Source organism: Arachis hypogaea, chromosome 17 (assembly GCF_003086295.3).
Source record: "Arachis hypogaea cultivar Tifrunner chromosome 17, arahy.Tifrunner.gnm2.J5K5, whole genome shotgun sequence".
NCBI classification, from domain to species: Eukaryota; Viridiplantae; Streptophyta; class Magnoliopsida; order Fabales; family Fabaceae; genus Arachis; species Arachis hypogaea.
This window is the reverse complement of record NC_092052.1, coordinates 14112247-14137672: the sequence shown is the minus strand read 5'-3', so window position 1 is coordinate 14137672 and position 25426 is coordinate 14112247. Positions and strand designations below refer to the sequence as shown.

The 25426-nt window shown below is 33.8% G+C and overlaps 1 protein-coding gene across 30 annotated transcripts; it reads left to right on the top strand.

Moving 5' to 3' along the window:
* Positions 1-5656: 5656 nt before the first annotated feature.
* Positions 5657-18157, top strand: LOC112766359 (uncharacterized). Of its 30 annotated transcripts, XR_011874994.1 has the most exons (13): positions 5727-6541; positions 8012-8361; positions 8832-8889; positions 9552-9663; positions 9814-9927; positions 10868-10925; positions 14713-14769; positions 14875-14970; positions 15350-15434; positions 15937-16048; positions 16703-17083; positions 17257-17350; positions 17676-18064. XR_011874994.1 is itself a non-coding variant. In XM_072222465.1 (9 exons), exons 1-5 carry the CDS (start codon positions 14557-14559, stop codon positions 16010-16012), a joined length of 357 nt encoding a protein of 118 aa, XP_072078566.1. In that variant the 5' UTR covers positions 13457-14556; the 3' UTR covers positions 16013-16048; positions 16150-16203; positions 16703-17083; positions 17257-17350; positions 17676-18157. The 30 variants fall into 30 exon arrangements, 10 of the variants coding, with proteins under 10 accessions (XP_072078570.1, XP_072078569.1, XP_072078568.1 ...); XR_003184277.3 differs by lacking the exons at positions 8012-8361; positions 8832-8889 and adding an exon at positions 15059-15187 and having other exon boundaries at positions 5657-6541; XR_011874997.1 differs by lacking the exons at positions 8012-8361; positions 8832-8889 and adding an exon at positions 15059-15187 and having other exon boundaries at positions 5657-6541; positions 14865-14970.
* The last annotated feature ends 7269 nt before the right edge of the window (positions 18158-25426 follow it).

Sequence of the window (25426 nt, the reverse complement as noted above, 5' to 3'; positions counted from 1 at the left end):
GCCTCTGTGCTAATTTGAAACTGGAGCATCAAACATTTTCATTTCCTGAATCTGATAGTCGAGACGATGGAGAAAAGCTACAATAGATTCAAGTTAAGATTCTCACTATGAAAAGCCGATAGAAGAGTTATGCGAACCTAAAGAAAAGACTTTTCAAGTTTGAAGAAGGAAGATATGCATTTCTAAAGATTACTTCAACGAACTAGAATCAGATGAGCAATCGAAAACTAAGAAGTTAAACACCGCTACGTTGGTCCATTTCAATTTCGGGAGAGCATTGATGGCTAGTGGCATATCAAATAATTTTCCTGCCGTACCTTTCGAACCTTTTCGACGTACTCCACATTTCGTAACTTCTGAAACACGCTTCTAAAACAAATTCATATCTTACAACCTGCGTTAGTTTAAACGAAAGGAGATGGACACTTCGAGTGATGAGGTCAGCTTCAAAAAACTCTAAGTATGCGGAAGGACTACCCACACCTCTTTTTAGATAACTGAATCTGAATTTTGAGGGCAAAATTCTTAATTAGGTGGGTAGGATGTAAACCCCACAAAATTAGCGAATAATTAATCAATAAATTAGATTTTAATAGAATAAATTAGAAATGTAAATTTTATATTAAAATAAGATAGAGCTAATTAAAATGAAAATTTTGACACTAATTTCGAAGAATTTGGCCCAAGATTGGCCGAACAGACCGAACCGGTCGAACCGAACCCGAACCGAGCCCGTGGGCCCAACTAGCTCACTAAATAAAATGAGCTGAAGCTCATTCTTCCCATTTCTGCATGCAAAAACACGCTAGAAGCAAGCAAACACGGGGGGAGAACAAGTAACAATCCTAACCCTCACTCATATAATCAAATCTCAATAACTTTTGATCCGGAGCTCCGATCGCCGTACCGTTTGCAGCCACGCGTTCGCGTCGTTGAGCTCTACAAAACCCAGTCATTAATTAGGTAAGAAAATTACTTCTTTGTTCTAATTTCTTCCTTCTCAATTTCGAATTATATAAGCAATTATGTTGAAAATTGCTTAATTCCGGTGTTTAGGTTTGAATTAGCTTAAGGAGAACGTTCAATCTTGCTTCTTTGGTGCTTGTACAAGGTGAGAATCCTAGAACTCTAGCTAATTCATTAATTTTGTATTTTGGATATTGAGTGTTGGGAATATGTTTGTGATAATTATGTTAGGTGCATGTAAACATGTGATACGAGGCAATTGGATATGTTGGAAGCTTAATTGGAAGCTTGGAGTGAGTTCTAGTTGCTGGATTTTGGTGGTTGGGGCTTACAATTTTGTCTTGTGGGTTGTCTTGGATAATACGTGAAAATCGGCCAAGGTATGGTTTAGGTTTCTCGTATTTAATATGTAAGGTTTTGTGAAAACTTAGGCTAGATGATCATAGGCTAGGTATGAATGTTTGAATGCGTTAAATGTTTAGTACTTTGATAATGATTGTCGATTTTGGTTGATTATTAGCTTGGTAACTAATGTTGGTGATGGAACATGATGTTATATGGTGAACTAGTGATAATCGGCAATGTATTAAGGAATGAACTTATATATGTGATGAAGGATGATGATCTTGTTGTTTAGTTGAGTAATTTGTATATGGGATTGTGCATATGATAGTATAATTGATTAATCTAGGAGGTGGAGGTTTTTGGCATTCTAAAGTGGTATGTTGGGGTGTGGGTATTGAGTTTGTTGTGGTAAAAATGGAGGTTTGAGGTTTTGAATAAAAACTTGATTTTTAACGAACTTCGGCAGTCCATAACTCGAGCCTCAAATTTTGGACAAAAATAAAGTTTGTTTCAAATCAAAGAGGATTTTACAAGCTTTAAAACGATATAAATTCTGCGGAAAACCGAATCTTGTAGAAGAAGTTATGGACGCAGGAAATCTGGTATAAAAACTGAAAATTTTTAAAATACAGCAGAACCAGAATTTTTGGTGTGTGCCTACGCACACTGATGTGTGCACGCACCCAGCAATAGCAACAACTTCACTTGTGCATACGCACGCCTTTGTGCGCACGCACACCTGGTGTTTTACAGAAAATGTGCGTACTCATGCCATGGTGCGCACGCACGCACCGGGGGATGCTTTCTACTGGTGGCGCTCGCATAGGTGAGGCGCACGCACACTAAGTAGTTCCTGGTTGGTGTGCGCACGCACACTTGTGTGCGTCCGCACAGACTCTGTTTTTCCAGCACTTGTATTTTTATGATTCGGATATGATTTCAATTCTCTAAATCTCTATTTTTATTCTTTTAACCCTAGATCTTATTAGTAAGTTTAGTGATAAGTTGGAGTTAGGAAATTAAGGTAACTTGGAGGTGAAGTAAAGTTGAAAAGGTGATGATTTAGGTATGAGAAGATAGGTGGCATAAATGCATATGTATATATATCTTTTAAATTATGAAACTGGCTAATGAAAGAGCACTCTTTCTCGAAAGAGCGATCCCAGGAGAAGGTGGAAGGTGAGGATCCCCTTCTTTGTTCCTCCTGGTATTGTAAAATCACCCCCAGCGAGATGGTGGGAGGTTAGGATCCCCTCCTTTGTTCCTCCTGGGCATATGAGAACATATCTCCTGGGTAGATGCAAGGGTTGTGGTTCCGCCTCACTTGCTCCAGGTTGGTTAGTATAGAGGCTCCCCGGGTAGACGCAAGGGTTGTGGTTTCGCCTCACTTGCTTTGGGTTATGATAAACTATGTAAAAAGATGCAAACATATGAGATGTTTATGAATGAATATGAATGATGATCTGAGATACGAGTTTTCCTGGGTAAAGAACCGTGGCTTGCCACCACGTGTTCCAGGTTGAAACTCGATACTATGTTGACCCTACGTCGTAAGGGTGACTGAGCACGTATAAATTCTTGGGAATAGTAGCCCCCATTGAGCAAAGTTTTATATATGAAAGTATGAGTTATGAATGATATGAGAAAAAAGCTATGCATAGACTCATGGGGAGGAGCGACGGGGGACAGTCCAAGGGTTTCGGACTTGTCGGGTTGTCTTGATAACCGACAGATGAACCTCATCAGGCATAGGACAGGCATGCATCATGTGCATCTTGTTTGAATTGTTTGATTGTGCATTAACTGGGAATGCCTAACTGCTTATAACATGCTATTTGATATACTTGCTATATGTACTATTTGTATTCTCCCTGTGTTTGCTTTTGTTTGCTTGTTTGTCTCTGTAATATCATCAGAGATGGAGGAACGGAGGAAAGACGGAGAGATTTAGGAACCTAGTTCAGTTTTAGTTAGATTTTAAGGAATCAGTTTACTTTAGAAAGCCTTAGAAAATCACCATACTTTATAGCTTCTGTTTTAGTTCTTTAGGTTTATAATCTGAGTGTCGGCGTTCTAGGATTGCCTCTGGCATTCCCAGGACCTTATATCTTATGTGTGTGACACCTTTACCATACTGAGAACCTCCGGTTCTCATTCCATGCTATGTTGTTGTTTTTCAGATGCAGGTCGAGAGGCACTTCGGTAGGCGTCTGAAGTTTCTACGGCGAAGTGGTTTACCTTGGGATTCCTTTTTGTTATTTTGATATATGTATATATCTATACGTGTATAGTTTCTCCTCTTATGTATAAAAATGCTTTATTTATGTACCTCTTAGAGGTTTTATGGAGAACCAGGATTATGTATGTGCATTTTGGGACTTGGGGATATGTATATATATATATATATATATATATATATATTCTCTGGCCAACCTTAACTTCGCAGACTGAGTTAGGGGCTTGTAACCTTGTATTCTTGACTCTCTGTTCCTATTTTATGTTTAGTCATGCCTTTAAATCTTAATTTCTTCCCACGCAAGTAATCATGTTTCCTGAGCGTTGCGCTTTTATGTTTTGCGATTTTTGCTTTACCTTTTATTCAGGGCTCCTCGTATATTAAATCCTTTTAATTATTATACTATATATATTTTATTGTAGAGGTCGTAGCGCCTCACCACCTCTGTTTTACATCCTAGGTGTAAAGCTGTGTGGCAGGGTGTTACAAATTCAATGGAACAGTACAACAGTAGGGGCCTCTTCTATTCTGATATTTGGTTCAGGTTTTTTTTCCCTAAACTTCTTGATTTTCTATTTTTTTATCATTTTTATTTCTATTAGACAGTTTTATGGCTATTCATATTGGGGGTGAAACAGATCTTAGGTTTGTTACAGTGAGTTAGATTATTTTTTCACGGTGAGTTGGATTATTTTCTCTCATAATTTATACGTGATTTGCTCGTCATAAGGTCTACTGCAATATTATTGCACCCAGTAGTCATGACAAGAGTTGGTATTCATCCATAGTTTATATGTTTATATGTTTATATGTTTAGTCAAATTTTCTAATAAATAGTTTTAGAGAAGTGCGTTAAAATTGTTGTAGATGATCCTCTCTAGAATATTTTAAATCTAGTAACATGTAGTTCTAAACTAGTTTACATTTTTTATTATTGTGGGACAGAATTGTAGAATAAATAAATAAACAAAATATTAAGATTAAATACTGAAAGAACAAACATGAAAATTTGCAGACCTTCATGTGCATTATGAAATTCAACTGGAACACTTAACTGTGTTGGTTGCAGTGATTCTTACAAGCTTGTGCCTGGGGTGATGGAAGGTGTGCCTTCTTCAGGGGATTAAAATAGAGAGTTTGGGTAACAATGCAAGTTTTTGAAAATCAAATAATTAGTTATTTGTGATTTATTTTATTTGTTGATAATTTTACTTGAAGAAAATTATTTTACTAAAAATAATTAAATAGAGTTTCATGATAATTGAAGTTTAAATTAATTAAAATTTTATTATAGTTGAATATTGCACATAATTTTGATAATTTTTTAAAAAAAGAAAGAATTGTATAATTTAATTTAAAATAAATTCTATTATAATAAATTATGATTTAATTTGAGTTCTTTAATTTTAGAAAATAATCTATCGAGCATGATTAAATTGATTTTATGAATACTTTGGGTTTAAGTTAAATCATATTCTTGTTTAATTTTTATAATTGATTATTTTATATGATTTGAAATTAATGTCCCGCTGATAGAAAAATAAATAAAAAGTTATATCATTTAATTTGAATAATTAATATTGAGTTTAAACTATATTTTATAAAAATGTGATTAGTATGTTTATTTTATATTTTAAATTAAAAATAATTAATTTAATTTAATAATATGTTGATAAATAATATTTTTAAATATTTTTAATAGAGTACATTTGATTTTAAAATTATTCTACCATTTAATTTTATCAAAATATCTATTCATATATTAATATATATTCATATTTCTTTATAAAATCCCTCGTTTTTAACCCTAATTTTCAAATTGGATCAGAAATCCTAATTTTTCAAAGGAAAAGTCTACGTTACCAACAACATATCTGCCAACTTCTGCCAACTTTTATTTATAATTGTGTTTCATGGAAATGTGTTCGTGGATATGTCTAATAATTAATATATTTTAAATACATATATAAAGAGACACATCTAGAAAATATATCTATAAAGACATTTCTATTAAACATAGCTATAAAAAAGACATTTTTATTAGACACATCCATAAACACACTTCCATAAAACACAATTATAAATAAGAGTTGGTAGAAGTTGGCAGATATGCTGTTAGTAACGTAGCGGAACCGTTTTCCAAATTAATTGAGAAACCCTAACCCTGAATCCCTTAACCCATCCACCGAAACCCCTTCCCCAAACCCAGCAGCCTAGACGCACACTGAAGAAACGGAAAAGAGAGAGAGAGAGAGAGACCGAGAGAGGAAGCCCGTGAAGTCGCCGCTGAGCCACCGCCGCTGTGTCCTACCTGCGCCGCCGTTCACGCTTGTCGCCGTCCAGCCGTTGGTGCGAGCTCGTTGCCGTCGAGGAGAAGCTGCCGTCGCGTTCTGATCGTCGTCGCGCTCTGCTGCCACGAGGTCGCCGTCGTCGTTGCTTCGAAGGGAGCCGTAGTCATCGCCGTCATAGTCGCCGTCGAGCATGAAGGGTGGAGGAGAGAGAGCTCGCGTCCGAGGCTGAAGAGGAGATGCTGTCTGCGCTGCTGCCAGGGCCCGTCGCCATCACCGTCGCACACATGAGAGGGGGAAAACGAGCAGAACGCGAGGAAGAGGAGGAGTTCTCGTCACTGTTGTGTGCCCAGTCATCACTGCTGCTTCCAATCCCGCCGTTGATGCTGTTGCGACTATCACCATTGAAGCTCGCCAAATCTGCTCCTACTTCTGGATTCTGGAATCTGAGAAAACGCCACTGCCGCTGCTGTTTGTTGGGTTCAAGATCGCTGCTGCTGTTCTTGCTCTGTTCTGCCTCTGCTTCTAGTTTTGTAGTTGCTGGAGCCTTTGCCGCCGGGAACCAATGTTGGAGCTGCTCTTGATGATTCTGATGCTGCTACGTAGGTTCCGAGCTGCTGTGTTGTTGCAAGAGGAAGGGAACTCATAGGAAAAATGTCACCGAGGCTGCTGTTTGGTTTGATTGCGTTGTTAATACGACACTGAGGTAGGGGATTTATTTTTAAAGTTAAACGTTTTTAATTTAGAATGCCTACAAAGTTATTTGGATAAGTGCAAATGGTTAACAATGGTTAAGAATTTCTTAATTGACATGAATGACTTGAAATGCATTTGAAATTAGTTAGTTGTTGTGATTATTCTGAGCTGTGACTGAAATTAGATGCTATTGTGAATAATGATTAATTTAGTGTAATTTATTAAAGTGAAATATGCTGAGTTAATTATTGAAAAGCTGTCATATGGATAATTGATGAATTGAGTTTGGATTGGTGCTGTGAATGCAATTGGTTGTTATGAGAGATTAGTTGGTGGAATTAAGCTTGGATTGAGGTTGTGGAAATGTGATTGGTGTGGTATTAAAATTGATTTTGATTTGAGGCTGTGACGTGAATAATGATTTAATTGTTTGAAAGTGACTAATTACTCGAATTCTTGGTTATGCTGATTTCTTGATTTAGTTGTGGAATTGAAATTTAATTGATGATGGTGGATATGGTTGCAAGCTTGTTTGAGAAATTATTGGTTACTGGATATGTTAATGTAACTGGATAATATTGTGTTGAGTGTTGAGTTGATTTAAGCTTGTGCTCGGTTTGGAATTATTGTGATAATGGTTTAATTGTGTCTGCTTTCTGATTATCTTAGAGTTGCTGGAAAATTCAGATTTTTAGTTGATTATGTCAAGTTGGTTGTTATTGTTGACTTAAGGTTAACTAGAGTTGATTTTGAGGACGGTTAAAGGATTAGAGGTTGATTACTGAAGTATTTTCTTGAAATATGATCTTTAGAATGAAATGGTAACTTTGCTAATAACTAAATAACTTTAAAAATAACTAGAAATATAAAAAGTTGAAGTTTGGGATATTAGTTATGAATTCTTGAAGCTGGACTGATTTACTTTTTAAGAATGATTTATGGAAACTCTGATTTTAATTAATGTTAGGATGTTGGTTGTTAAACTGATTTATGATGAGATGATTATTGAGATTCTGTTGGTGTGATAACTGCTGATAAAAGGGCTGGTGAGTTGTTGAGAAAGAGGAAACCCGTAAGGGTGGCTAAGTCCGAATTTTTGGGGAAGGGCTGTCGAAATTTTATAAAAATCTGAGGTTTTATTTGAAAAGTCATTTTAGAAGATTTGAACTTGGAAAATTATATTATTTGAGTTTTATTTAGATGAGAAAAGAATTATACTATTTTGAATTTGAATTACCAAGGAAAGGTTTATGTTTCAAGTTTGAATTATTTAAGAAAGGAATTATGTTTTGAATTCAATTTAACATGAAAAGAGTTATGTTTTGGGCCTGAAATAAAGGATTACTTTTCAGGAGTTTGGTGAATTTTATAATATTTGAATCCGAATGATAAAGAGAAATGGTTTGAGCTAAGATGTTGTAAAAGTGAAAGATGTAAAGTTTGTATAGTATGATTAAATTTGTATACTATAATTGAGCAGAGAAAGAAAGAGGTACTGCATAAGAATGTGAAAGTGATGATGAATAATGAGAATGATTATGTGATGATCTACCGCGTGAAGGCAGTCAGATAAATAGATGGTGGTGCGACCACCAAGAGTGCTTCCTTGGGATACTTAGCTATAATGCTATTTTGTAAGTCAGAGGACTCTTACAGAGGTATCGAGAAAACACATAACTAGCATATGCTCTTGTAAGTCAAAGGACTCACAGTGAGTGTGTGTGTGTGCTCCTGTAAGTCAAAGGACTCTTACAGCGAGCGTGTTGGGCAGATATAAGTTAACTAGCTCCGCCATGCAAGTCAAAGGACTCCGGGTAACGTCGGGAGCGGGTATGTAACCGACAAATGAGCTCATTACCTGCACTAGGACTAGTCATGCATCATCATTGTTTGCGCATTTGCATTTGATTGGGTTTGCTCGTTGTATTTCCCTGTGATTGTGCTATTTGTCTTGCTGTGACTTGTTTGTATGCTGAGCTGAATCCCTTGTTTGTACTATTAGTTTGTGAATGTATTAAACTGATTAAGAATTGACGTTTTGATTGAGAATTAATTGTGACTGAGAGATGGTTAATGTGATTAGTTTTATATTTAGAATTTGGTTTGAGTTTAGAGATTTTGAAAGACGTAATTAATTAGCTAAAGTAAAACTAAGAGCATTTTTAAAAAGTTTTGATGAAGATATAGTTTCCTTGGGTATGTTAATTATTTGCATTCTATTTCATTACTTTTACGACATTCCCATTCCCTACTGAGAACGTGTGGTTTGTTCTCACCCCAAAATCTTCCACCCCTTTCAGTGACACAGGTTCGAAGACTCGGTTTGAAGCTGCAGGCGATTATAAAACTTATTTATGAGTTAAGTTTATAAGTTGCGTTGTTTTCATAGAGTTCCCTCGCCCTTGTTACTTTAGTTTTTATTTTATACAGAGGGATATGAGTTGTACCTGAGTTTCATTTGAATTCTTTTGTATAATATTTATTATTATTAATAACTATGTGATTATTACTGCTTGTTGATCTTTGACATGATTTTAATAAACAAAAACAAAATTTTCTGGCTTTTTATTAAAAACTGAAATGCAATATCGAACTAAAGGCTCAATATTAAATAGTTAATAAAGAAAACAGGTTAGTAACGCCTTACTTTTGGTACGATCATGACGTACTGGAAGTTGGGTCGTTACAGTTTGTATCCAAGCTTATGGTAAGTAACTGAACATTGGATTGACTTTGCACATGCTCGTGTTAGCTTGATTAACTTTTACCATTTGGAAAGCTATAGCATTTGAAACTGTTAAAAATTGTTTAGTTGGTGAAGAATTTCTTGAAGTAACATCACAAGCACAAAAGATGTAAGTCAATTGCATTCTTGTAGTTGTATCTTAGCAAATTATCACAAAAATCGCAAAGAAATAAGATTTTTTCCAACAAATGTACTTTGATAAGATATTAATAAATTGAAAGCTTTCAACCTATTTTTATATATCTAATGTGCTGAATGTAAATTTCTTCTTAAGATTCCACTGATGGGAGCAGAATTTTGGGACTCGGAGTTTGGAGTTCATGGAAATGGCAATCCATTGGGAAGCTTGATCTGTATATTACAGCTGCTGGGATAAATCCTAAAGGGTATATGTGCAACATTTTCCATTTATTATTTCTTTCACTCTGTTCAAATATTGATAAAATTAATAGCTCTAAGATGTTTGTGTTAAAATATCCAAGTTTTGGTTTAAAAGTTATGATGAATAATACTTAAAAAGCATTTTTTGATCGAAGTTCGTGCCCTGGGATGATTCCGTCGCTGTGAATGACATTGTAGCTGGTCTGAAAGGATTCAGAGATGATGATGTGAAGCCATTTTCTTCTGGTTTGAATGCAGCTGAGACTCAGGTTTGTTTGTAGATAGAAATAATTTGATTCTTTTTCTTGTTAATGTAGGAATATATACAAGTAACTTAGCAAGGTAGTGAACTTAAATCTAACGCCATTGACATGAATACATGATTTTATTGCATTGATCTTGATTAGAACGAAAGTAGAGGATTTTCTTCTCTCTATTCGTTGTATGTCTGATTGCGAATCAAAATAATTTAACTAACAAAGTAAGCAATAAGTTCTTTTTCTAGCTAGGTTTATATTCCCTGGCTCCCTTCATTCTTTGTCTCAATACTAATTAGAACTAGATATTTAGCATTAGAAGAGGGATATAGAGCTAGCGTTAATTTTTTTTTTATTGACTCTACATTATTATTGAGGAACCTTCAACATGGGATAGTAGTAGTTAATTACTTTTGGTAGTAGTTATTGTGTATACTTAATTCAATAAAGCACCTCTTCTTATATTATGTTAATTTGTTTGACAAATTAAAATTAAATCTTTCAATCAATCAGTATCTTTTGTTTTTAAAAAAGGTAAGTTAATTTCAAGATTTGAAAAGATTACAAATAAGATAAATTAAATAAAATACTGAGAAGAAAAAAAAAGATAATCAAATCTCAGGTTTAAAATTGATTTCATCGAGATAATCAATTCTTAAGAAGAAATTTACATTCAGCACATTAGATATATTAAAATAGGTTGAAAGCTTTCAATTTATTAATATCTTATCAAAGTACATTTGTTGGAAAAAATCTTATTTCTTTGTGATTTTTGTGATAATTTGCTAAGATACAACTACAAGAATGCAATTGACTTAATCTTTTGTGCTTGTGATGTTACTTCAAGAAATTCTTCACCAACTAAACACTTTTTAACAGTTTCAAATGCTATAGCTTTCCAAATGGTAAAAGTTAATCAAACTAACACGTGCAAAGTCGATCCAATGTTCAGTTACTCCATTATAATCCCTTGAAGACGGCACACCTTCCATCACCCCAGGCACAGGATTGTAAGAATTGCTGCAACCAACACAACTAAGTGTTCTAGTTGAATTTCATAATGCACATGAAGGTCTGCAAATTCTCATGTTTGTTCTTTCTGTATTTAATCTTGGTATTTTGTTTATTTATTTATTCTGCAATTCTGTCCCACAATATTGAAAAATGTAAACTGGTTTTGGAACTACATGTTACTAGATTTAAAATATTTTAGAGAGAGTCATCTACAACAATTCTAACGCACTTCCCTGTAACTATTTATTAGAAAATTTGACTAAACATATAAACTATGGATGAATACCAACTCTTGTCAAGACTACTGAATACAACAATATTGCAGTAGACCTTATGATGAGCGAATCACATAAATTATGAGAGAAAATAATCCAACTTCACCGTGAAAAAATAATCCAACTCACCGTAACAAACCTAAGATCTGTTTCACCCCAATATGAATAGTTATAAAATTGTCTAACAGAAATAAAAATCATAACAAAAATAGAAAATCAAGAAGTTTAAGGGAAAAAAATCTAAACCAAATATCAGAATAGAAGACCTTTATGGAGGCTAATATTGCTGTACTGTTCCATTGAATTCACTCTCAAAGTAATATACATTTAATCTTCTTCGAGGCCAATACTCTCTAATTAGTAATTTCTATAGTTTTATAATCAACACCCTTCCACAGTGTTAACTAGTTACTATAAAATGCTTTGTAAATAGGCTTGTCGCTTCATATTTAAAATGTAAAACAAATAAACTTTATAATTAAAAGAAAACATAAAAACATGTAATTGATTCTTCCACCTGTAATAAAGATAATTTTATCAACCATTCTAGCCAAAAAGAAGAAAAAACTAACAAAGTTCATTTGGGATCTATCTGACATAGTTCCCGCAATTAGCAAATTAGGCTAAAAATGATTAAAGAAAAACAGAATTAAACAATAAATCAAAGCTTGACAATTGCCATGCATAATTTCTCGTCAACTCGGAATGACCAAACTTGAACAACATCATCCTTTTCTAGATTGTTAGCCTTTGCAACTTTGACCCAATTTGACCTCAGAATGTAGGATATGCTTACTTTCTCTGACTCTGGGCCCTTGTGCATGAACCACTTAATCAAAGTCAACTCGGTGGTTTCTAGCGAGGGTTGGATCAATTTCACTTTTATTCCCTTTTTCTCCTCCAGAATTTCTAGTTCCGTGGGAAGCAAGAAATCTTTGTCCTGCTGTGACGGTATTGAAAGCCGGTTTTGTCGCGGATTCAAATTCGAGTGATAGAGAGTTTTTTCGATAAGTAGAGTGATCCTGCTGCCACCCATATCACTGAAGTTCTTGAAATTTTGTGGCAATTCAGAGGGTTCTTGGTTGACTGGTTTCTTTGATTCTTTTTTGGACCGAGAATCCACTGTCTTCTTGGAATTCTTGTTTGAAATCTGTTCTTGATCGGCACTCAAGCCTGAATTCACGGCACTGGGGCTGTTTCTTTCTTGGTTGACTGGTTTCTTTGTTTCTTTCTTGGACAGAGAATCCATTGAGCTAACGGTATTCTTGGAATCCTCCTTTGAAACCTGTTCTTGGTCAGCAGTGGGGTTGAATTCGCAGTACTGCTTGAAGTCTCTAAATTAAGCCTCTCTAAGAAGTTCCCAGGGAGGTTAAACAGAATATTAACAACTTCAAGTTCATCACCGTTGAAATCAAACTGTTTATTTTGAATAAACAGTCTGTTTTTGTTCTCTTGATATTCATAATCCTCTTCTCCTCCTCGTTAGCCCCATCTCTCATGCCGTGACTTGTACCCTCAGATTCAAGGCAGTAACCAAAGGCGTTTGCTGCCTTCCTCTTGCTTGAGAACGGCAACTCAACGGTAGAATCATCAGAATCAACAGTAACCAAAGGCGTTAGATCTTTTAGCTTGTTCTTGGCGCTGCATGAAGAACGTGGTCTGCATGGGAACCATTGGCAGCTTAGTTTGGCTCTGCATGGGAAGCATGCAGACCACGTTCTTCATGCAGCGGAAAGAATACCGTTAGCTCAATGGATTCTTAGTCCAAGAAAGAAACAAAGAAACCAGTCAACCAAGAAAGAAACAGCCCCAGTGCCGTGAATTCAGGCCTGAGTGCCGATCAAGAACAAGTTTCAAACAAGAATTCCAAGAAGACAGTGGATTCTCAGTCCAAGAAAGAATCAAAGAAACCAGTCAACCAAGAACCCTCTGAATTTCCACAAAACTTCAAGAACTTGATTAGTGATATGGGTGGCAGCAGGATCACTCTGCTTATCGAAAAAACACTCTATCACTCGGATTTGAATCCGCAACAAAACCGGCTTTCGATACTGTCATAGCAGGTCAAGGACAAAGATTTCTTGCTTCCCACGTAACTAGAAATTCTGGAGGAGAAAAAGGGAATAAAAGTGAAATTGATCCAACCCTCGCTAGAAATCACCGAGTTGACTTTGATTAAGTGGTTCATGCACAAGGGCCCAGAGTCAGAGAAAGTAAGCATATCCTATATTCTAAGGTCAAATTGGGTCAAAGTTGCAAAGACTAACAATCTAGAAAAGGATGATGTTGTTCAAGTTTGGTCATTCCGAGTTGACAAGAAATTATGCATGGCAATTGTTAAGCTTTGATTTGTTGTTTAATTCTGTTTTTCTTTAATCATTTTTAGTCTAATTTGCTAATTGTGGGAACTATGTCAGATAGATCCCAAATGAACTTTATTAGTTTTTTCTTCTTTTTGGCTGGAATGGTTGATAAAATTATCTTTATTACAGTTGGAAGAATCAATTACATGTTTTTATGTTTTCTTTTAATTCTAAAGTTTATTTGTTTTACATTCTAAATATGAAGCGAAGCCTATTTGTTTTACAATTACTAATCAGAGAGTATTGGCCTCGAGGAAGATTAAATGTATATTATTGAGAGTGAATTTAATGGAACAGTACAGCAGTATTGGCCGAATTTGGATCCTCTAAAGTTTGAATTTCACTTTAGAGAGTAAAGTGTGATTTTCTACCCTTAAATAGTTTCTCTTTCATATTTATTCTTGGTCTCACCTATAAAATCAATGGTAAGAGAGCACACTTTACTCTTTAGAGTGGAATTCAAACTTTAGAGGATTCAAATTCGTATTGGCCTCCATAAAGGTCTTCTATTCTGATATTTGGTTTAGGTTTTTTTTTTTCCTAAACTTCTTGATTTTCTAATTTTTTTTAATCATTTTTATTTCTGTTAGACAGTTTTGTGGCTATTCATATTGGGGGTGAAATAGATCTTAGGTTTGTTACGGTGAGTTGGATTATTTTTTCACGGTGAAGTTGGATTATTTTCTCTCATAATTTATATGTGATTCGCTCGTCATAAGGTCTTTGTTGTACTTGGTAGTCCTGACAAGAGTTGGTATTCCTTCATAGTTTATATGTTTAGTCAAATTTTCTAATAAATAGTTTCAGGGAAGTGCGTTAGAATTGTTGTAGATGACCCTCTCTAAAATATTTTAAATCTAGTAACAGGTAGTTCCAAAACCAGTTTACATTTTTCAATATTGTGGGACAGAATTGCAGAATAAATAAATAAACAAAATACTAAGATTAAATACAGAAAGAACAAACATGAGAATTTGCAGACCTTCATCATGTGCATTATGAAATTCAACTGGAACAAACGAACACTTGCATCCTCAAGAGGTTATTTGAACATGAACTTTAAAAACTTCTTGACATTTTTTGTTGCATTGTCAATGGGAGTATCCTCTTATTTATTTATTTCCCTTTATTTTTTAATGATGCAGAGTTGTGGTTAAGCTTTTGGTGTGAGGTTCAGTACAACTCACTCTATTCAATTCAAGGTTTTTCCCCTTACAATCTTTTCCTTCTTTGGATATGAAATTAAAATTCTGTTGGGTATTGAATGAAAACACACATAAGTTGCAATATGGTATAGAATTTCTCAGGTTGGTGGCTCCGAGGAAGCATTTGTTGCTGCTAAACCCTTGGTCTTTTCAATGGGAAAAGGTGCAATATGTTGTGGTGGAGTGGGAAATGGTTCTGTAAGTTACATAGATATATATTTGTCATTATCTAAGTGGCTCCACTATAATTTCACGTACTTATCTATTGTCTTAAATCTGTTATTAGGCAGCAAAAATTTGCAATAATTTGGTTTTAGCTGTGAGCATGCTGCCTTGTTCTAGGCCAGTCTCTAGGTGTAGCTTCCAGCACCTTGTCGAAAATATTTAACTGCTCCAGCGCTCGCTGTTGGAGTAGGTATGCCAAAGGCACAAGTCCAGAAGGATGTAATGTTAGAAACATGATGTGTCAGCCACATAACTAGTTTCCAGAGCGTTAATTTCCATTACAGAGTGTCCATTGATGATTACTGAAACATTTTAGGCGAATTACTGAAACACTTAATTGTGTTGGTTGCAGTGATTCTTACAACCCTGTGCCTGGGGTGATGGAAGGTGTGCCTTCTTCAAGGGATTATAATGGAGGGTTTGCATCCAAGCTTATGGTAAGTAACTGAACATTGGATAGACTCTGCACATGCTCGTGTTAGTTTGATTAACTTTTACCATTTGGAAAGCTATAGCATTTGAAACTGTTAAAAAGTGTTTAGTTGGTGAAGAATTTCTTTAATACAGCATTTGCTATTTCCTATTAATGTTGTTTACTCTTACCATGTTTATATCTTGCTTCGTTTTCTCCCCTTTGTTTTGGTCCACTGTGCAATTCCTTTTTTCTTTCTCTTTTTTCAAAAGAAATTTTAGATTCTATTCACACAGAACATGTTGTTTCTACATTGAATCTCAAGTCAATGAAACACTCACTAACACCACAAGCACAAAAGATGTAAGTCAATTGCATTCTTGAAGTTGTATCTTAGCAAATTTTCAAAAAAATCAAAGAAATAAGATTTTTGCCAACAAATGTACTTCGATAAGGAATTAATAAATTGAAAGCTTTCAACCTATTTTTATACATCTAATGTGCTGAATGTAAAATTTCTTCTTAAGATTCCACTAATTGGAGCAGAATTTTGGGACTTGGAGATTGGAGTTCATGGAAATGGCAATCCATTGGGAAGCTTGATCTGTATATTGCAGCTGCTGGGATAAATCCTAAAGGGTATATGTGCAACATTTTCCATTTATTATTTCTTTCAAACTGTTCAAATTTTGATAAATATATTGAGGTGTCTGATTTGTTTGATAAACTGAATTTGGCAGATTACAAAAATTTAGGCTAGAGTGGTTATCCTTGTTTGATACTGTTTTCAGCAGGTTAATTTCTTTTCTTTTCTTTGCTTTATGTGAACTTTGGTTGTTGCTTCGGTACCAAGGTTGTGTTGCCATGTAATGTACTCTCTTGCTGCTAATCTTCATTCCTTGAGTAATTGAAATCTTCTACAGAATGCAGGAATTGTTCATAAAAACTAACAATGAAAGAGGGCCATTTAACATGCCCCTTCTTTTTTTTCTTTTATATATATATATATGTATTTTAATTGGGCGTTCACGTTGACTCTGATTTTTGCCATCTCATGCATCTTGGTAAACCCTGTGAACTTAGGTGAAAAGAAAATGATTAATTCCATAATTCAACGAACAATAGTTAACTGGGGAACAAATTCAAGGGTTTGAATGTAATTTAAACTCAATAAAATCTGATATTAGAGTTTTTTGAACAACAATAGGTGAATTAGAAGTTAATTATCATGTGATGACAAACATTGGATTGAAGTTAATTATCATTGTGTATTATCTGTGTATTGTGTTTCAGCAAAAAGAAAGTTTTGATGAAAGCAACACTACGCCAATTAGAATGCAGCAAGGAGTCTCCGAATGATGAGGATCGGATACAGCAAGCCTTCTATAAAGAGGCAGAATGGTACCAACTGAAGCAATGTTCAAATTTGGAAACTATATAGTTGAAGGTTCAGAAGCAGCATCAAAATTTGAAAGAGAGGGAAGAATACCATCATTGGCCCTTCAACTACTAATTGCTGAGTTTACTACTTATTTCAACAGAATTGTGGAGAGTATTGGCTTATTCTAACACTATCAGAAGACTAAATTCTGATCAATTTTTGTGCAGCACTTTTACAACAGTTTATCACAGGCGCCCAATGCCATTTGGTGCAATCTTCAGGTGTTATCCAGGGTAAGGCTCTTCTGTTCCCTCTCATAATCAATATCTTTTTTCCCCAGATGTTTCACGGTCATTTTTGTTTATTCAAATTTGGTCAAATTTCATGCTGTAGGCAATATGTTAAATTGTTTGGTTAACCACATTGATCTGCTGTTTGATTCCTGTGGTGTTTTGATCACACTCAGAATGTGGAAAGTGTTCAGTGATGACAAGGCTAGGCCAGACAGATATTTGCTTGCCAAGGAATTCATCAACCGTCCTTATTATGCAGATCTTGAGGTTAGCCATATTAGACAATTTCTCTGATGTAGTATTAACAGCCTGGTTTAAGAAGAAAAATAAAAGAAAAATTAAAGCAAGACCTTCCAGAAACTATTCAGAACTGAAAAATATTGATGATTTGCAGATATATCCTTTTAGCTTGTTCCCATTTGCTTCCTATCTCAATTTTCATTTAAGAGACAAGGGAGTATTTTTGTTTTTGTTAATAATGTGTTATTTTTTTCTCATCTTATTGAAAGGACAACTTTAGTCTTAGTCTCTTAGATACTTACTTCTATAAAGTATGTATCTAGATTAAGCTGTACATGAATTGGCTCTGCAGTGCATCGACAGCCATAGTCGAGAAGATGATCATAAAATTGACCTCTCAGACCAGTCCAAGGATTTTGTGTTTTCCAAATCAACACACCTGTATACTTGCGCCACATGCGAGAAGTCCATCCCTCAAGAAGAGCTCTGTATTGTATGTAGTTTCCAAGTTGAGCCAGAAAAGATCAGTTAGAAAAAAATGGATGAAGTTTCAGATCACTTTTCAGAGCAGCATTTATATCTTTTGGTGGAATCTGTTCATTTCCACCAACCCAAAGTGCAAGACTAGCATGATTTCTTAAAAGTTTGATTGTGTCTCTTGCACAAAACAAGAAAACATCATGGTCACTTAAACATGTATTCGCATCTTAAATATAAAACCTCAGATCATCTCATCTACAATTTAGAGGCGTGTATCCATGAAGGTAATTGTATTTTGTTAAATCCAAAAGCTGCACTCTAGAGGAGTCAAATCCAACATTTCTTAGTGTCAAATCCAAAAGCAGCAACTCTGTGATTAAGCCTGGCCAACTACTAATTGCTGAGTTTACTATTTATTTCAACAGAATTGTGGAGAGTATTGGCAAAGGAGTCGCGATCCTGATGGCCGGAGATCATGTGCTTCCAGTATTCACCGGTGAATGTGGCGAATAACCACTTTGTTGGCACGTCTGATTTCAAGAGCTAACACAAGCTAATTCCTCACTCTCACTAATCACAAGTTCACTTAATCACAAGTCCACAGTGACCTCATATATATATATATATATATATATATATATATATATATATATATATATACTAACACTTAGCCTTTTTCACATAAACTGAAATTCATAATGTAAATTTCTCACCTAGCTTAAGACAGAAAATTAAATTTTAAGTGTAATACATGAGAAAAGAGATGATGCTCTGTGCTTCTACAATACTTCCTTATTTGCTGAAATTTTGCTCCCCCTCTTATAAATTTGAATTCAAGCTGAAATCTTATATATATATATACACAGAGGACACATTTTTTGACAACTTCCTCTTCTAGAATCTTTCTCATATGCTCGGAGAATAATTAACTTCTTTGGTGGATCAAATGTAATAAAATGCTTACTACTGCGAAAATGAATAATCCAAACTGGAGCTTCATGATACATATTTTGTTAAAACATAAATACTCACTCACAGTTCCATCATATATACTTCCAACCAAATCCAGTTTTTCAACATACCAATTACAGTAACCTGAACCCACTTCATCTTCTCTACCATGACATTCATTTTTCATACATTATATTATCATCATGATAGTTTATTCATACTGAATTTCATCTACCCATTTTTTAATTGTAACTAACAAGTCATGCTGGTTGTTTATGGAACCTTCTTGAAAGAACTGAAATTTGGACCAGGTGATGGGAAGCTTCATTATTATCTTTACAACTATCGGATAAGGAATGGGTTGAAGCCATCAGAACTTGGCCTTGTGCTTCTGTAGCTTAAAGTTTTCAGAAAATTTATTGCAATTTATGGATTTTGAATTGCAATGGTTTTGCTGATAGACTTTGTATCGTGGTTGCACATGATGCTAGACTTCAAATTTTATACTTATGTCTTTGTGAGCGGCAGGGACCTATTTGCTTCAGTTCATGCCTCTCATCTCCATCTATATTTGTTTTCCTGCCTTTGCTCAACTGATTTATTTTCTTTTTTACTTTCCAATTGTCATGACAGGTTTATTGTCTTAGTTGGCTATGAATATTTCAATAACAGATTAAATATGCTTTAGGTGTATGCAAATATTTCTTGTGTTTTACATCAAGTCTCATTAGTTTTGATAATTATCTTCTAAATTCAACAGACATTTTAGAGTGAAAAAACAATGAAACTCAAAAGCTTGGAATTGGAAGTTCAAGGCAGCTCGAAAAGCTGTTACTGAAACAATTTGGAATATCTTCACATAAGTATCCTGCAGCACATATATTACAGCCCTGTTAAGAAGAATTAAGAAAATGAAAATACAAACGAACATAAATATAAGTATTTTCATGTATTTATGACAGAAAACTAAATAAGAGGATGAAGCTTTCTTTATGTATTCATAAAGTTCTGTTTCAGTTTGCACTCAAAAGATTTCTCACAAACACAAAGGATAAGTATATAGTACTATGCTGTAACACAGAAAATTGAATAGAAACGCTATAATGCAACTAACCTATAGCAGCCATAACAGAATTACCTAACTCGGCCTAATCATTCCTTATTACTAAAATGCAAAAGTACCTGCTACCACAATATTTGCCATATGCACTTCATATTTTTAACATAGTAATTGTTGTTACCATAGACTGCATCAATGTAGCAATTGAAGCCATGTCAACCAATTTTTCCAACCAGTTTCCGCAATTACTTTTATATCCGCCAATTTTTCAGTAATCCACAAAATGCAGTCATTACAAGCCATATATACTCAATTATTATTATTATTTTAATATTATTATTATTTTTTAGCTGTATTTTTTTAAGAGACATGATTCTCCTCCTAAAACCAACGGTCAATTAAAAAGGGAAAAATATGAGTTACTCAAAACGACCATGTGTTGTTCAAAAACTCTAATTTCAGTGGCAATTGATGTCTCTGCTATCATCAACCGTGGAGTATATATGATTTTGATCCTTTGTGCATAAATCTTTCACCTATCGACAAACACAATTGTTTAGCTTCACCTATTGTTGTTCAAAAAACTCTAATATCAGATTTTATTGAGTTTAAATTACATTCAAACCCTTGAATTTGTTCCCCAGTTAACTATTGTTAGTTGAATGATGGAATTAATCATTTTCTTTTCACCTAAGTTCACAGGGTTTACCAAGATGCATGAGATGGCAAAAATCAGAGTCAGCATGAACGCCCAGTTAAAATACATATATATATATAAAAGGAAAAAAAGAAGGGGCATGGTAAATGGCCCTCTCTCATTGTTAGTTTTTATGAACAATTCCTGCATTCCGAATCTTCAAGAGGATTAATTTAAAACAAACCATTTACATGATGGAAAAAATTAGCCACTTTTTTTTTTTCTTTCATAAAATCACCAAAATCATATTTTGTTCTTGTCTACCACATATTGTAATCAATATTTTCCATTCTTCAAAAAAAAAAGAAAAGTAACAGGAACAAAAACAGGTTTCCACAATTGCAATAATAACAAACTATAAGAGCAATGATAATAGAAGATGCAGTTCACTTAATTGGCCAAAAAAACGAATCAAATTCTGTTTTCTTTTCCATTGTTCTACAAAGATACACTATCTCTATGAAATCAATTTTAAATCTGAGATTTGATTATCTTTTTTTTTTTATCTTCTCACTATTTCATTTAATTTATCTTATTTATAATCTTTTGAAATCTTGAAATTAACTTATCTTTTCTTAAATCAGAAGATACTGATTGATTGAAAGATTTAATTTTAATCTGTCAAACAAATTAACATACTATAACAAGAGGTGCTTGATTGAATGAAGTATACACATTAACGTTACTTTCCAAACTTGTGCCAAACTCACGTTCTCTTCAATCTTCATTGCTAAAGAAAAGAATGGAAACGCATAAAGCCAAACTACGCTGCCAATGGTTACAATGCAAACCACGATCTTCATCCAACAAGAGGAATTCTGATGATTCTACAGTTGAGGTGCCCTTCTCAAGCAAGAGGAAGGCAAGAACGGCAGCAAACGCCTTTGGTTACTGTCTTGAAGGGGCTAACGAGGAGGAGGACAAGAGGATGATTATCAAGGAAACAAAAACAGACTGTTCTATTCAAAATAAACAGTTTGATTTCAACGATAATGAACTTGAAGTTGTTAATATTCTGTTTAACCTCCCCGGGAACTTCTTAGAGAGAGTTAATTTAGAGACTTCAAGTAGTGCTGCAAATTCAAGCCCCAGTGCCGACCAAGAACAGGTTTCAAAGGAGTCTTCCAAGAAACCAGTCAACCAAGAAAGAAACAGCCCCAGTGCCGATCAAGAACGGGTTTCGAACAAGAATTCCAAGAAGACCGTTAGCTCAATGGATTCTTGGTCCAAGAGAGAATCAAAGAAACCAGTCAACCAAAACCAAGAACCCTCTGAACTGCCACAAAATTTCAAGAACTTGATAAGTGATATGGGTGGCAGCAGGATCACTCTGCTCATTCAAAAAACTCTATATCTTTCTGATTTGAATCCGCAACAAAACCGGCTTTCGATACCGTCACAGCAGGTCAAGGACAAAGATTTCTTGCTTCCCACGGAACTAGAAATTCTGGAGGAGAAAAAGGGAATAAAGGTGAAATTGATCCAACCCTCGCTGGAAATCACTGAGTTGACTTTGATTAAGTGGTTCATGCACAAGGGACCAGAGTCAGAGAAAGTTAGCATATCCTATATTCTGAGATCAAATTGGGTCAAAGTTGCAGAGGCTAACAATTTAGAAAAGGATGATGTTGTTCAAGTTTGGTCATTCCGAGTTGACGAGAAATTATGCATGGCAATTGTCAAGCTTTGGTTTATTGTTTAATTCTGTTTTTCTTTTATCATTTTTAGCCTAATTTGCTAATTGCGGGAACTATGTGAGATAGATCCCAAATGAACTTTGTTAGTTTTTTCTTCTTTTTGTCTGGAATTGTTGATAAAATTATCTTAATTACAGTTGGAAGAATCAATGACATGTTTTTATGTTTCTTTTTTTAATTCTAAAGTTTATTTGTTTTACATTTTCAATGTACTATTATATATACACTCAGTACATTGGCATTACAAAATCAGTCATCATCGACAAGCCTATTTACAATGCAATTTATAGTAACTAGTCAGCACTGTGGAAGGGTGTTGATTATCAAACTATAGAAATTACTAATTAGAGTGTATTGGCCTCGAGTAAGGTTAAATGTATATTACTGAGAATGAATTCAATGGAAAAGTACCATCGAAAGAAACAAATAGTGCAGTAAATGAAGTTACAAGCGTAGCAGAGAAGAAATAAATGGAAGCTGGCAAGAAGAAAGCATAAAGTAAGAGAATTGATAGAAAACTAACTTCTGAGGCAGCACAAAGTGTAAACTATTGCTCCTCAAATATCTACAGAATAATGAGTTATTTGTGGTGGTTGCATAGCTTTTGCTAGCAACTTTTCTAAAACCAGTCAAATATATTGAGTGTTAAAATTAAATAATTTCTTTTTGAGTACTTGTGTTGTTGGAAGTTATTGGCCGCATTAACTAATTATCATGTTTTTTTATGTGAAGTTAGTTTAATTGTTGTAATATCTGTTCAGTTTGCTGATTTCTTCTCGTTCATTTTGAAGCTATTTCTTTTTTCCAACTACTGCTGTTAACTAATTGATATTGCTTTATTGATTTGTTTTCTCCTCCATAGTGTTGTTTGATATGCATCACTGTCCTCCATCACTGTTAACTAATTGCTATTGCTTTATTTGTTTGATTCTGGGGGATGGGGGGTTCTTAATCCGTTTTCATTTATATCAGTTTCATTTTGTGAAAAACTAAAGTAGACAACTAACTGAGACTTGGGCTAGATGCTTTACTGTGAATTCTTATCCAGTTATGTATTACATGTTTACACACAATAGACAATAGTATAAAGAGAAACTATTTTGATATCAGGATTTATTTGTGTTCATCAGGAATATAGGCACCTTACTGACATATCATTGGGTCAGCTCCAAATCCAAGTCAATTTGCAATTCTGGTCCGAGGAATACCCTGGTCTCAAGAAAGCACATATTGTGACAGTGAAAAAGCTTTTTTCATATTATTATGAATCAACATATTTGTCTCATCAAATGGTGTACAACTGTACAACTCTGGTGTAGTTCAGAAATTGAAGGTCTTGCATGGTTTTTACTTTTGTAGGCTATTTAGCATTATATATTTTCAAGTAAATGTCCGTTTAGGTCCCTAAACATTTGTTTTAAAGATGAAGTATATTTTCACCATTCGAAAATCCCTTAACTAGTTTCTAATTGATAATTGGTCTAAATAGTTCTTATTACTAGTCTTATTACAGAAACTGCTTAAATCAATAATAGGAATCGCTTAGACCAATTATTTAAAAAGTTAGAAATTAATTAAAAATTTTCGAATTGTAAAAAAACACTGTCTTTTGAACAAATGGTAAATTGAGAGGATATTTATTCTGTTTCCTCTTAGGGTTAACCACCAAAAAGGCCCCCGAATTATTTAAACACCGACAAAAATACACTCAAATTTTACTATCGACAAAAATGTCTTCAAATAATTTAAAAACATAATAACAATACTTAACAGTAAATATATATTTTCAAAAAATACCTTAGAGATTGAATTTTGATACAATTTTTTGCAAGTATGATTATAAAAATAAGATATTATTATATATAAAAATTGGTGATTTTTCGTTAAGTATATATATTTTTTGTTAATAAATAATACTTTAAAAAATCACAAAAAAATATATACTTAGAAAAAATTACCAAATTTTAAGAATAATAATATCTCATTTTTTTAATTATACTTGTAAAAAATCACATCAAAATTCAATCTCTAAGGCATTTTTTGAAAATATATATTTATTGTTGGGTATTGTTGTTGTGTTTTTAAATTATTTAAAGGCATTTTTATCGATAATAAAATTCGAGTATATTTTTGTCAGCATTTGAATAATTCGAGAGCATTTTTGGTGATTAACTCTTCTCTTTAATTTGTCCACTTAATAATATTTTATACTATTTAAAGAATTTCATTTTTGTTGTTAGTTGGTAGATGATAAGCATAGAATTCATTATATATAATGTGACTTGCAATTTTAAATTTTTGAATTTCTTCTGTTCTTTTATCTATTTAAAAAGAGTGCCCTAATATTTTCTTTTTGGGTGGACTAATATATAGAGATGATGTATTGGCTATTTGATTATTTCTATGCTTTTATACTTAAGTTGAGAAGCTTGTTGAGAAATCAAAGTTTTGAACTCAAGATTTATTTTGTATTTGAGTACTAATGTGTAAAATAATTATAAAAAAAATATATATGTCACTAATTACTGTTTAATTTGTCTTGTAATAAAAATTGCATACTAAAAAGGACTAAAATTTTATATTGTGCAGTGATAAAGATAAAGTCAGAAAAATAATTTTTTTTTTAATTTGATAAGGCTATCGCCACGCTTTAAAAACGTGGCCGTATCTCTCTATCGCCACATTTTGAAAGCACGGCTGTATCTCTCACATACGGCCACGCTTTTTAAGCGTGGCAATCTGCAAAAGTGTGGCAAAAAATAAAACATGGCGATAGGTCACCAAAAGCATAGCGATAGAACAATTGCCACGCTAGCAGATGTGACCCTTTAAAAAATGCATCAGTAGTTTAAAAAGTATGGCGAAAAATTATCGCCACACTTTTTTCATCTTTTTGCCATGCTTTAAAAGCATGACAATAGAACTGTTTTCTTGTAGTGGCAATGCATCAACCGTGTCAGTTTTATTTGTTGTTTGAGAAGTAGCAAAAAATGTAGCATAATGTCCATGTAGTTAATGATGACAAATATATTTGACAAGTATATATTTTATGTAGCTTTGCTGAATATATATATATATATATATATATATATATATATATATATATATATATATATATATATATATATATATATATATCCCAGCTAGCATAGTTATCAAATCCAGATCGGATCGGTTGGTTCAATTAAAAAATCGGTGAATCGAATTTTAAATTGGTT

Bases quoted from the DNA above. Each gene is read 5' to 3' on its own strand.
- LOC112766359 (XM_072222461.1), top strand. From the start codon at position 14,557: ATGTGCATTATGAAATTCAACTGGAACAAACGAACACTTGCATCCTCA. The intron at 14,609-14,712 runs GTTATTTGAACA...TTAATGATGCAG, and splicing joins AACACTTGCATCCTCAAGAG to AGTTGTGGTTAAGCTTTTGG. The intron at 15,435-15,936 runs GTAAGTAACTGA...TTTCTTCTTAAG, and splicing joins GGTTTGCATCCAAGCTTATG to ATTCCACTAATTGGAGCAGA.